This window comes from Pangasianodon hypophthalmus, chromosome 8 (genome assembly GCF_027358585.1).
Source record: "Pangasianodon hypophthalmus isolate fPanHyp1 chromosome 8, fPanHyp1.pri, whole genome shotgun sequence".
Classification (NCBI taxonomy): domain Eukaryota; kingdom Metazoa; phylum Chordata; class Actinopteri; order Siluriformes; family Pangasiidae; genus Pangasianodon; species Pangasianodon hypophthalmus.
In genome coordinates, this window is record NC_069717.1 from 11,431,974 (window position 1) to 11,445,871 (window position 13,898).

The 13,898-nt window shown below is 36.4% G+C and overlaps 1 protein-coding gene across 2 annotated transcripts; it reads right to left on the minus strand.

Annotated features, from left to right (window-relative positions):
* Positions 1 to 45: 45 nt before the first annotated feature.
* On the minus strand, positions 46 to 13,487 carry gls2a (glutaminase 2a (liver, mitochondrial)). 2 transcript variants are annotated; one of them, XM_053236175.1, is made up of 19 exons: positions 13,107 to 13,483; positions 12,317 to 12,404; positions 11,060 to 11,181; positions 7,816 to 7,945; positions 7,644 to 7,723; positions 7,386 to 7,549; positions 6,267 to 6,325; positions 4,531 to 4,563; positions 4,386 to 4,444; positions 4,218 to 4,284; positions 3,413 to 3,463; positions 3,124 to 3,300; positions 2,885 to 3,016; positions 2,683 to 2,775; positions 2,181 to 2,242; positions 1,376 to 1,452; positions 1,239 to 1,302; positions 969 to 1,148; positions 46 to 715 (listed from the first exon to the last, which is right to left on the minus strand). In XM_053236175.1, exons 1-19 carry the CDS (start codon positions 13,295 to 13,297, stop codon positions 700 to 702), a joined length of 1,845 nt encoding a protein of 614 aa, XP_053092150.1. In that variant the 5' UTR covers positions 13,298 to 13,483; the 3' UTR covers positions 46 to 699. The 2 variants fall into 2 exon arrangements, with proteins under 2 accessions (XP_053092150.1, XP_053092151.1); XM_053236176.1 differs by lacking the exon at positions 3,413 to 3,463 and having other exon boundaries at positions 13,107 to 13,487.
* Positions 13,488 to 13,898: the final 411 nt, after the last annotated feature.

The window sequence follows — 13,898 nt, forward strand, 5'->3', positions numbered from 1 at the left end:
GTGTCATTGTTACTGGAATGAGTACAAACTTGTGCTTTACCCTGGTTTGGTCAATCAAAATTTGATTTTTATTTTATTTTTGAGCATTCAGAGGGTATAAAATCAATTACTTTCATGACACTACATTACATATATTTGGGTACAAACAAAACAGAGCCCTTAAGAATTCACTAAAGGAATCAAAATAAAGTGAAACAGCAACTTCTTGACTGAGATTCTTAATACCCTACATACAGTGCTTAAGGTAATAAATAAGAGGGTACGTATTTTGTAAAATATAAATACAACCATGCTGTATTATTAAATGTACACAAAAATATCCACATATGTATTTACAAACAAATATACAACATCTGAGTGCTTTGAAAAGATGGTAGTCTACAAACCATATCTGTAAAGAGTTCATCTCTTACATAAGTGTAACTGTCATATTACAGATTTACGGCAGGAGTTGTACTCTAAATTATGAAAGGTTTTGGGATTAAACCTTGGTAGAACAAGTGCTACAATGTTATTGTTTAAATTAAGCTATTATTTACTGAATATTTACAGTAGCAAGCAAATTTACCGACATTTTTTAAAATGTGCCCATGTTTCGGTAAATAATTATAGTTCCAAAGACGTCAGGGCCACTGTACTATTTACTCCCATCACACCTAAGTCATGTTATAACCATTTCCTTGTGTCTTATTACATTACTCAGGTTTGTTGACTGCTGGAATAGGGGAAAAGATGAAGGATTACACAAAAGCCTTACAGATGTAGCCTAATACATTGATTAATAGCTGTGTTCATCTGCATTGTTTGATCTAATTTAAGAACTAAGCCTGAGACTAAACAGTACATCAGTATCAGCCCACCTGTTCTATGACCTTTCATCTAAATGGCAGGCTCTTAATGTATCATCTTACTATATTCCTCTCAGGAATGCATTTTCATTAAACACTGGTGTCATCTATCACACAAACCTCTCCAGAGTCTCCATGTTCCCCAGATCGTCTGCATCCACTGCTGCCTCACCGTGGGCTTGTGTGCTGATCTCCTCAGGCATCAGGGTGTGGGAGTAAATGCTCTGGTATTCCTTTAACACCTCAACCACATTGTCCTTTCCAAACTCCACAGCATCATCCAGGGGTGTGTTTCCCCACCTGAGCAACACACACATAGAAGAGTGGTCATTTTTATCACCATAAATGTGAGTAAGATTATCAGAGAAAAGTGAGGTACGAAATCTTCACCTGTCTTTCACATGAGGGTTCACTCTGCACGTCCCTGTTAAGAACTTAACAGCTTCCAGATGACCTAAAATACAACCAGTTACTGAATACAGCATTATCCATAAAAATCACTGGATGAGTATGTGAGAGTTGTTTACCTTCTGCAGCAGCCAAATGCAGAGCTGACCGAGAATCATAATCCCTCAACTCCATATCCACTGCTGACAAAGCAAACCTGTGAACATTACATGATGATCACTGGCAATAGCAACAAAAGTGAACAGTTTTATTAAACAAATACTTGAAAGGGTTTTCAACCTAACCTCTATCCACCACCTCTGTAGTGTCGGTGTGATTACAATAGACGTACATTGTACTAAGACGAGAACAGAAACTCTGTTTAGTTAAAACTCCGTTATAATGGAAGTCTAAGGGCAGTCGTTGTTACAGCAGTCAGTGAACCATTTATTTTTATAGGATCCTTTCATGGATTCTTCGGTCAAAGATATTTGTAAATTAAGCACACAATCTGTAAAATTTATCCTTTTAGAGATAGGACTGTTTATTCAGAGGGCCACAACTGTAGGAAATTTAAGTATTTGCACCACTGTTTGAAAAACTACATGGTTTGAAAAACTTTGATGCTAAGACCTTTATTGAATTTGTATTATAGAATTACATATTTTTAAAGTTTATTGACAAAACTCAGCTATTTCAACTACTCTATTATACATGACTTTTTAGTAAATCAGGGTTTTTTTCCTCAGTATTGAAAAGACCATGGTAATTGCATGGTAATCAAGATTAAGTTGAATAAACTCTGGATTATTCCTCTAAGTCTAAATGTTTTCATTGGCAAATTGCTTGTACCACTGCAATCCAGAAATAATCTTACACACTGTAAAGAAACCAGCCCATTAAGTTTAGTGTTTGAAATTTCCAGCACAGGAAAATTATTTTTACCTCCTGAGTGCTGAGACATCTCCACTGTATGCTGCAAACATCAGCTCAATTACAGCCTTGTTCTGTAAACACACACACACACACACATATATATATATATATATATATATATATATATATATATATATATATATATATATATATATATATGTATATATATATATATATATATATATACACACACACATATATATCCACTCAAATTATTTCATTCATGTATTCATCTTGAGTAACCACTTCCAGAGCCTATGACAGGAACAGTGGGCATATAGCCTGGATGGGATGCCAATTGCAGAGCAATCAGTTGCAGAGCATATTCAAACTATTCTAGATATTAAAAGTATAGTTCCAAAGGGTGTTTGAAAGCTCATATTTGAGATTGTGACAGCTGGCTGCTTTTAATGTGAATGCAGGCAGTGTCGTTTGATTTGATGCCATGTAAAACTGCTTTAACGTAGTGAAAGTAATTGGTATCTCTAAAATATGGCTCTTTGAGTCTCACCCTCTCATGGCCAGACTGTCTGCGAGGATCCAGTTTCTTGGCAAAGTGTCTCAGGTTGTCATAATTATGGAAGTTAAAGAGAGAAACCAGCTCCTGAGAAACAGCAGCGCAAACACAGTATACAGTTATACCATTAGTGTTAGTCAGTAGTGTCAGTGGTGTGTGTGTGTGTGTGCGTGTATTTGTAAGAATATGTGTGTACCTGACAGAAGTTCACGCCTCGTACACTGTTACCCACACGATCAATCGGTGGGGACCAGCACATCACTCCCATGATATTAGGAACTACCAAAAGCACGGCACCAGACACTCCAGACTTAGCTGGCAAGCCCACCTTGTGGAGAGAAATATCAAAACATTAACAAAAAGGTCTTTCAGAAGAAATCCACAAGGTAAACATTTCACATTTAGAGCATGTTTGTTCTTATGTGGAAGACTCACATGGAAAGCAAACTGGCCAGAGAAGTCATTCATGCCACAGGAGTGCATGAGACAGAGAGTGTTTCTCACAGCCTCTGCACTCAGCACACGCTCGCCTGTGATTGGACAGATTCCTCCGTTAGCTAGAGTGGCAGCCATGACACTCCCTGACTCGCAAGTAACCTCGATGGAACACAGCTGGTAGGAGAGAGAAGGACAGACATAAATTATTTAGAAAAAAAAAAACAACAGTAAAAAGTATATTTGTTCATTGTTCTGTTATGTCCTTCATAATAAAATGTTTCATTACCTGAAAGTAGAAATCGAGAGCTGATACCATGTCTGAATTGTTAGGGAAACACTATAGAGCACAGACAAATTAAGAAAGTCAGTGGGTACACAATATGGATGTATTAAAAGCTATCCAAGGAATATTCCAACATTTTAACCCAATGTCTAGCTACCACATCAGTAGAGTATGTGCGATTACCATCAACAAGGTTTATAACACATTTCCTTGTACTGAAAACTAACAGAAACCTGTGTTGTGCTAGTCATTAGATAAAAAGTAGTTCTGTAGGACTCTTGCATGTTCTCACCAGGTCCTCATGGGTTTCCTCAGGGTTCTCTGCTTTCTTCCCACCTCCCAAAAACATGCATGTAGGTGAACTACACTAAAATTGCCTATAGGTGTGAGTGTGTGTGAATGTGTGTGTGCATTGTGCCCTGAAATGGACTGCTCCCCCACTCAGGGTGTATTCCCACCTCACGCCAGTGTATAGGCTCTGGATCCACTGCAACCTTGACTAGGATAAAGCGGTTCCTTATGATGAATGAATGAATGTATTGCTCGAGTGTTGGAAAGCTGGATAAAAGTACTTACAAACAGCTTTGCCAAGACATACTCACATGTCTGCCTTATACTAAGACCTTTATTGTTAGAGTTCCAACTAGTCAACTAGTAGTGTTGAATTTGAGTCAACAAATTCAATTTTTTTTAAATGTTTTGAATTATTAAACATGGTAATTGTACATAAGCTACAGATTGTGGTGGATAAAGATTAGGTTAAAAAAAACCCAAGTATTTTTTTTATAAATATAGGAAATATACTAACTTTTTTCTCCTTAAGATAATAACCGATTGCAAAGTTTCTATCACCCGTCTCTTTTTCTGACTGAAACCTATGGATAAAAAGTCATTATAATGAATTGATTGTCCATGACAATGTATGTCCATCATTAATGAAGCAGGTAAGTGTTAGAACCCGAATAAGGCAACTTACGTGGCATTACTGAAACCCACATACTCGCCACCTGCCATTCTCTTCATATAGTCCATCATCTGTAGGATAGATGATGATAAATAATCAGTGACAAATGGCTAGTACATATAAAGTGCCTTGAAAAATTTTAGACTTTTTGACTTACATAATCAAATTTCTCAGCCTTCTTGAATCCAGGCTGAAGAGAAAGACAGATATTAAAAATGGTGTCATTTGTGAACAATGACACAATGAAATTAGTTTGCAACTCCGGTTGTTACTGTATATAAATAGAAAATATGTATGTAAGAGAAATAATAAAATAAAAATAGGAATAAATGTGCATGATACATTTGGATGTGCAAGTTATAAAGACAGCATAGGTTAATAATGCAAATAAAACAGTAGTGTCACTATAGTTAGTGGTATAATATGGTATATTGATATTAAAAAAAAACAGTAGAAGAGCAGCATTTCAACTGACAGTGACAGCCAGCAGTTCTCTACCTTCATATAAAGTGGTAGCGTGTGTTAATGTGCAAAGCTGCAGTTGCAGATCACATATACAAATGGAGTATGTAGTATGTGGTACTATCACTGGGAGGTTGGTGTGTTTAAAGGTTTGTGCATGTGCATGTGGATATTTGATGAGATCACTAATCACAGTTACATGGGATTGCTTGGATTATTAAGGGAAACTCTTTTTCATCAGCTTCTACTTGTGGAAAATTTGTCCAGTTAATAGGACATCATCTAGACATATTATCATGTCATTAGAAAAATTCTATTTGAGACGGACACATTTTTGGGCAGCAGGTGTATGTCTGGGGGACGTAGCATTGGGGTCTCACTCCAGTGTTTTTAGCCCGTCATATTCTTGATGTGCAATGTAATATTTTAACACAGGGTGGCAGTGTGCACATGTATTTACTAGATTACTAGGCTGAAGGAGGCCTTTGAAGAAACACTATCACCAGTGCCACCACAACTCAGCATAAATCACCATTTCAGTCTTGACAGCCATCCTAACCGTCAGAGACCATTAATGCTTTTCTGGCTGAAACAGTATGGGACACTCTTTTTGTGTGTCAGCTGTTGTAACACAGCACTTTGCTGATCTGTTTTTCCTCTTTATAGTTAGGCCATAAAAACTGAGGTTAAGGCTCAGTCTTCCATGAAGTGCAGCGGGGGATGATATGCACTGCAGGGAAAGGTTAGAGCAGTGCAGCCTGACTGGGGAATGTCTCTGCCTTAAAAATACACCCACGTGTCTGCTGCAGTTCTCTCAAAAGCCTTTTTAGGCAGTTCAGTTTGGAGAACTCAAACTAACTTTCTCACTGGTATTGCCTTATAGCAGGGGTGTCCAATCTTATCCGGAAAGGGCCAGTGTGGGTGCGGGTATTCGTTCCAATCAAACAGGAGCCACATCTGAATCCACCCGTTTAATCAGTTGATCTTGGCTTTTAGTAGACTCATCTGTGGCTTCTGCTTGGTTGGAATGAAAACCTGCATCTACACCGGCCTATCTGGATAAGATTGGGTTTTATATAGGATCAGAGTAGTGGAACTTTACATGTGAAATAGTCACTCTCCTCTTCTCTCTTATTCATTCTTCTTAGCAGCTCTTCTATGGCACACCCTCTCTGTCACACTTCTTACCAACCCCCAGTAACTAACACTTATTATAGCAGGTGGTGAGCCAACCTCCTGCTCACCCACACTTCATCAGCTGTTCTAACAGAGACTGTAAACAAAAGGAACAGATGAAAACCTGTCGTCACCATGAAACTATGTCACTAGATGTTTCCAGTGACCACTTTGGTGCTGCCGCTGGAGCCAAATGCACACTGCTGATGTATGTTGTAAATTTGTTAGAGAGATTGTGAATAGCAATGTTCATACCTTTAGAAGAGAGCTGATCACTATGGCCCCTGAGTTAACCATCGGGTTATGAGGCTTTTCTAAAAAAAAAAAAAAAAAGACACAGACACACGATTTATACAACTGCAGGCATATAAGGTATGGTATGTCACTTGAGGCGCATTTTGATTTAGACCTGGTTTAATAATAATAGTGATGGTTTAATAATAATAGTAGTATATGAATAATTAATAGTAATAGTGCATGTAGAATGGGACACCGGTGCTTAAGATTCTGAGCTTGTGATTGGCAAGGTGTGATTTGAAACTTCTAGGCAGTCACTGATGGGCCTTAAACAAGAACCTTAAACGTCACAGTCACTTGGTTAAAAGCATCTGGAAAAATTAATAAATTATGAATGCTGTACTAATGTGCATTAATATGTACTATACTACTATTAAAAATGTTTGAAACCTGTATTTATGTTTACATTGTATAAACCTTTCTAAATATTTCTCAATAATTATTTTGATTTTCATGTACAGTAACACGTTTTGTGTTAATATTTAAAGGTTTTACAATATATAAAGGAGTATATAATGTAAATCAATATCATTTATGATGATAAAGGGTCAGTTTGCTTTGTCATACAGTATAATGACAATATGTAACATTAAAACAAATACTTTATTTGTACTTTTATTGCTCCAAAAAAGAAAATTGATAAATGGCATACAAATTTGAATAGTATTTTAAAGTAAATTGTTTAAACAATGTTTTAAGAGGTTGTTTAAAACACTAAAATATCTATATTTTGCTGTTACAGTAATAACTCCTATGACTTAAATTAGTTTTTGACACTTATCTGTTATATTAAATGACATTTTAATGGGCTGAATTCAACTGTTCATGTTAATCAAATTAAGAAGTATTTTTGACATAATTCTTGAACATATAGTATATTTAAATTACAATATATAATTTGATAGATTATTTGAAACATAATGTTTACCATAAAGCCATTAAATTATTTCACATTACGTTTTTTTCAGATTGATTAAATCAGATTGATTCTGCTTCAAAGTCCTTTTCATCTTTGAAGTTTTAGTTTACATAGGTAAACCAGGTAAAATGGTCAACATGTATATAATTCATTCTCACCCTCCTCATTTAGACTTAGTTTGTTAAATGTGACGCCACTGGGCTCTTTTCCCACATATGTATGCACATGGTCAGTCCCAAATTCATGGACAGCCAGAGCGTACTCCAGCGGCTTTATGCATGACTGCAAACAGAACGGTTCCCTTGTGTCTCCTACAGAATGCCTGAAAAGAGAGAGTGAGTGAGAGAGAGAATGAAAGTCTAAAATAGACAGACATAGAAACAAATCTGTGGAGAGTATTTTAGATATTTTCTCACCTCTGACCATCGACAGTGCACAAAGACACACCCCATAGATCAGGACTAAATTTAGCAAGTTGAGGAATGTAGTTGGCTACCTGTTCATACACACATCCATGACAAGGTTACTCATGTAGTGTAGGTACTGGAGAAGAACAAGTGAATATTTGTGCGTGTACATAGAACTCACCTGGCCTCCTTGCTCAGTTTGTGCATTATAGTACAGTTTGTTAATATGGGATGCAAATGTCATGAAATCTGGGATGATGAACTTCTTCTGGAAGGCTTGAGTGAGCAAGATAATATTACTGCCAGCACATCTACAACCAAATACATAAAGAAATGTTTAAATGCCGACGGACACAGACAAACTCACAGATCTTATTGTGGCTAAAATGTATCACATAAACAATGATATGTTAACACCTTAAAATCTCAGTTAATTATTCATGTATTCATATTAAAGCATATTATCAGTAACTTCTATGAATCATTTACTAACTAAAGTTAAAGTAATAGAGAAATGTGTTTATCTACAAAAATGATATGTTAACAGGCCAACAGATGATGGCAAAATATAAAAGTCCATGTGTTACACAATGCTTACTGTAAATCATTAGAGAAAGGATACGTGGGTTAAAGGGATAGAACAAGCATCTTGTTATAGCTTAACATGGGTCAGCTATCGCCCATATTAAGCATACCCACCCATACACACACACACACACACAAAACAGGTGACTCGGTGTTTGCTGCTACATGTGTGTACTCGCCAAGTCAGAAGATGCTTTATATTTATGTGTTAGAGTATGTATGCATTTGTATGTGCCTGTGTGTTTTCCTCTGTGTGTAATACTTAATACAGTATATATGTAATACTGTAATGCTTAACAGTGTGGTATTAAACTACAAATCTTGTGAATCGGATTAAAAATTTCCTTTCGTATACTTACTAAGACATACACACTAACTTGCACACTGCAATGCTTTCATGCTGTATATTGTGCTGTATATTGTCAAAATACACTGTTAATTAAAGACATTTTTTATGTTTGTCTAGTACAACCCCTGGCAAAAATTATGGAATCACCACACTTAGAGGATGTTCACCCAGATTTTTTACTTTATAGCAAACAAACAAATCACAGATATGACACAAAAAAGGTTTTGTTCAATAGCTTAACATTCTGGCTTTGTGGAACATACATAAAAAAAAATTACTGACATTCTTTTTATTAATGGCATGTCTTTTTCCAAATCAAGTAGAGGACAAAAGTATGGAATCACTCAATGTTGAGGAAAAAATTATGGAATCATCAACAAAAAAAAAAACACAATTAATACTTTGTTGCTCCTCCTCTGGCTTTTATTCTTTGAGGCATAGACCTCACTAATGAAAAACAATATTCCCCATCAATCTGGTTCCAACTTTCTCGAATAGCAGTTGACACATCAGCTTTGCAGGGTGGAGCCTTAACATGGACCAGTTGTTTTACTTTCCACCATAAATTTTCAATTGGATTGAGATCCGGACTGTTTGCTGGCCATGTCATTTATTTTGATATGCCTTTCCTGAAAAAAAGCTTTAAAACTGTTTGCTCTGTGGCAAGATGCATTGTCATCCTGAAAAATTATTTCATCATCACCAAACCTATTTTCTATGGATGGAATGAGAAAATGTCCAAAATTTCACTGTACAACTGTGCATTGACTGCTGAGGTAATGACTGCCATCTCCCCTGGTCCTTTACCTGACATGCAACCCAGTATCATCAATGAGTTGGGAAATTTGATTGGTTCATTGCAGTCATCTTTATATGTTTTGTTAGAACGGCACCAGACAAAATTTCCAGCATCATCTCCTTGGCCAATGCAGATTCATGATTCATCACTGAATTTCACTTTCATCCAATCATCCACACTCCATGATTGCTTCTCCTTAGCCCACTGTAACCTTGTTTTCTTCTGTTTTGGTGTTAGTGGTGGTTTTCTTTTGGCTTTTCTATATGAAAATCTCATTTCATTCAGCTGATTTCTTACAGTTCTGTCACAAACATTGACTCTTGTTTCCGCCCATTTGTTTTTCATTTGTTTTGTTGTGCATTTTCTATTTTCAAGGCATAGTGCTTTGAGTTTTCTATCCTGATGCTTTGACATCTTCCTTAGTCTGCCTGTATATCTACCTTTCATAACCTTCCCATTAAGTTTATACTTGCAACAAATTTTAGACACGGCTGACTGGGAGCAACCAACTTCTTTGGCCACACTCCATGTTGAAATTCCTTGTTGAAGGAGTTTTATAATCCTTTCCATTGTTTCAACTGACAACTCTCTCACTGGAGCCATGTTTCCTTTCAATTAGCCAAGTCCAACAGCCCATTAAAGTGTGTAAGCACTCCCTTTTAACTGCTGACTTATTAGCATTTTTAGACTTGTCCCACTATTTGTTTTAGAAATGGAAATTGAAAATTGATTCCATAATTTTTTCCTCAACATTGAGTGATTCCATAATTTTTTCCTCTACTTTATTTGGAAAAAGACATGCCATTAATAAAAAAAAATGTCCTTGAATTTTTTTTATGTATATTTCACAAACCAGAATGTTAAGCTATTGAACAAAACCTTTTTTGTGTCATATCTGTGATTTGTTTGTTTGCTATAAAGTAAAAAAATCTGGGTGAACATCCTCTAAGTGTGGTGATTCCATAATTTTTGCCAGGGGTTGTAAATGCCAGGAAATGAAAGCTGAAATTCTGATCTATCATCTCATATTCCTCTTCTGATCCCAAACCCAAATGTCTTCAGTGTATAGCAAAAACAATAGAATTGGCCTTGCCATTCCAATACTTTTCTAATACATTTGGACTATATGTGCAGCATCCACCATACAAGTCCCTAATGAATTAGCCATCAATATAGCAAGGATAACATTTGACTGAGAGCATTAATATGAAACTGTGATTCGCCTTACAGCCAGAACTACTGTCAGAGCTGCTCTTGTATAGAAAATTAATCAACACCTTCTGACAAGTCAGATTCAAGAATTCGGCAGTTCTGTGGTACAATGTATTCTAAGACCACAGTCTTGCGACCAGTAAACAATCTTTTTTTCCAGTTTCTTTTTACACCATGTTTTAGCATAACCCTTCTCGGGGTGTCAAAAGTGAAAAATAGCCCCAATCTGTGGGAGCAGACATAACAAATTGTTTCATTAATATTACATGCTCTAATAAAGCTCAAGCATCATCATCAGGTACTAGTGGACCACTACTGAAGCCCCTGTTGATGGGTTTTATATACCTATAACAGGTTAAAAGCTGACAGTTTTATGTTGTTTGACAGTGTTATGTTGGTTTTGATGATTGATTGCTATGTGAAAAAATCCCTCCAAATTCCACATGATCTAGCTACAGTCCTGTATGCACACACACTTACTTCCTGAAGAGCTCTTGGTTCATCATTGCTGTCCCAGCAGACTCATGGACTGCCTGATGGAGCTGCTGCATGCAGTCCCTCAGTCGAGGGTCAGAAGTCAATAATCCTGTGCTCTCCAGTTCCTGAGAAAGACAACCATACAAAACCCACTCCTGATAAATAACACATGTACATGCAGAATAGAGAATCCAGTTATCACTTAGATGTCTGTTACTTCCAGTTGTATAATAGCTTGAATTTCTGGCTTTACTTACTGTATAAAAAACTTTAAAAAAGTGGTTGTGCATATACATATATCTTGTGGATTAAAGTGCACTACTGTTCACTCATAATATCGTTTGTGTTCTTTAGTAATCAGTTCATTATTGTTAGAGATTAGCTAAATGTGTACATATAATAAATTCAGAACTATGCTGTTAGTAAATGTATCACTCTAATAAATTAAAGACTAAAGAACAGTTGAAAATGAAACAGTAAAAAGATGAAGAAGGGACATTTCCTGTTTAAAGAACTACATCATTGCTATGAATGCTTTGCTACAAATACAAAGCATTTACAGTATGTCTGTTATAGGATATTCACACACATGTACATGCACACACACACACTGTCCTAAATATAAACCTAATTATTGCCTCACAGACAAAAAAAAACAAAAACAAAAACAAAAACTAGAGCCTCCACAAGCTGTAACTTCTAACAGCCTACAGGAAAGATTTTGTAAAAGTTTGTTGGTGATGAATGTGAAATAGAAATGAATGTGATAGGGCTAGTTAAATTAATAAATCACTTTAGATACACTTTTTGGCATGAGTGTATGCCAAATAAATCACACGTAAACATGTTCTCTGTCATGGACTGATAATCTTCCACGAAAGTATATATAACATTATTCTTCTTAATAATTCCTAAGAGCGGCCTGATATACACTATAGAATATAGACATGAAATGACAAATACTATTATGGTTACATATGCAGGTTTTTTACATATACCAGGTTTTTGTCTATAATCATTTATTTGTACTTATAATTAACCTGAAAATTGCTTTGAATTTTCTCATGAACTGCATAACATTTTAATATTTTGTCTCAATATTTTACAAAAATTTAAGTATGTGTGCATGTGTGTTGCTTATATGTGTGAACAGTGTGTTCTGTCACCTTTAACCTCGCCACTCATTTGGTTTTAGTACTTGCAGTAAAAAAATGAGTCATCATTTCTCATAGTCTCACTACAAATACTAGGGTCACTTACACTGATGAAGCGTCCCACCGAGATTTTGTCCTCTCCTTGAGTAATCGTGTAAAACAGGAGGTCCTCCAGGCCAGACCCTGCACCCTTCCTAACACAACCAAATCACAACAGTTGTGAAAAACAACTCATTATGCCACATCGACCAACCTCTCCCTATCAGATCTGGTTATGTTTTTAACAATAGGGACTGAAAGGCAAAAGAATATTATAATATTTAGAATATTTTTAAAAATAAAATTCACTTATAATTGAGTGCAAATATTTGCCCACCATCAAAATGACTTATAACAGGCACGTCTAGAAGACGTGGGCAAAGAAGTGCCAAGCAATCTGGCACAAATACAACAAATATGTTAGGAAGAATGTGCGGGGTGATGGGCCACAGGTGGGTAAATATTACAACTCCAAAAGCTCAGAGTATATGCAAAGTGGGCAGACATTATACAAGTTATTAGAGAATATTTATATCACACTCATATAGGGGCATTCAGAAGTAATATATCCTAACATACACTCTTTGGCCTTTTTTTTTTTTTAATTAATTGTGATCATGAAGGAACATCTGGGAAACCTGACACTTTAAATGTCTTGTAGCTATAAAATAGATTTTGCACTCAAATATAGATCATGATTACCTTGATGATCATCTTAACTAATTGCATATCCCCTGTATAACTACTTAGCATTACATATCAGCCTTCACAACAGCAGGAATAAGAACTCCTACACCATGCTGGATCTATGGTGGCCTACTGTGTGTACATAACATATGGGACAAGGCCTATATTACCTGTCCATCTCTGTCTCCGCGTCCAGGATCACGTGCTGATGACGTGGGTGTTGTGTGAGTGCTGCGCTCGTGCGCATCATCCGAATCAGGCTTCTTCGGAACAAATGTCCATTTCCGCTTGGCAACTTCCCGGCTTGTCTAATGAGAGCAACACCAGCTCTGATGGCTCCTAAATGCCTTAGACAGAGCATTATCAATCTGAGGAAGTCGGCGAACAATAAGCAGAGCCCACTACAGTAAATGTAACGAGTGTATATCTTGTGCCTGTCTGCGAGTCTCCACAGGTTGCTTTTTTTCTAGCACTTTCCACGCACCTGTCAACTGTAAGCTACAGTTCAGGAGTGGATCTAGGCGCATGTGACTTCATACTATAAGTGGAGCTGGAAATACTGAGGGAGGAGGTGGCACTGCCAGTGTTGTTGGGCCAATGACCAAGAGCGTGGAGACCTGATCTAATCCCAAACTTGGCAATGGTGATGATTTACTCTCTCTTGGAAAGATATCAGTGAAGTGTTGCACTGAGGTTGCACGACAAATGGTGTAACAGAGATCAGTGAACACATGACATGACACCTAAATAATTTCAGCATAATAATAATAATTTCACTGAATATTAATTGATTAGGTCACTTACATAGTGAGAGTAAGTATTACTGAGAATATGGGGGTTTAACTTAGTTTATGCATTCATTGTAAAACATAACAACCAGTTATGATTAAATGCTGGTTATTTTTACATGATTAAATGCTGGTTATTTTATAGATTATTCATAGTTATCATAACAATCAGTA

Excerpts from the sequence above, each read along its gene's own strand:
- gls2a (XM_053236175.1), bottom strand. The coding sequence starts at position 13,297 with ATGCTCTGTCTAAGGCATTTAGGAGCCATCAGAGCTGGTGTTGCTCTC. Across the intron at positions 3,464-4,217 it reads ATTATCTTAAGGAGAAAAAA|TGTTTCCCTAACAATTCAGA; the intron begins GTTAGTATATTT and ends TGTGCTCTATAG. Across the intron at positions 2,243-2,682 it reads GACAGTCTGGCCATGAGAGG|AACAAGGCTGTAATTGAGCT; the intron begins GTGAGACTCAAA and ends GTGTGTTTACAG.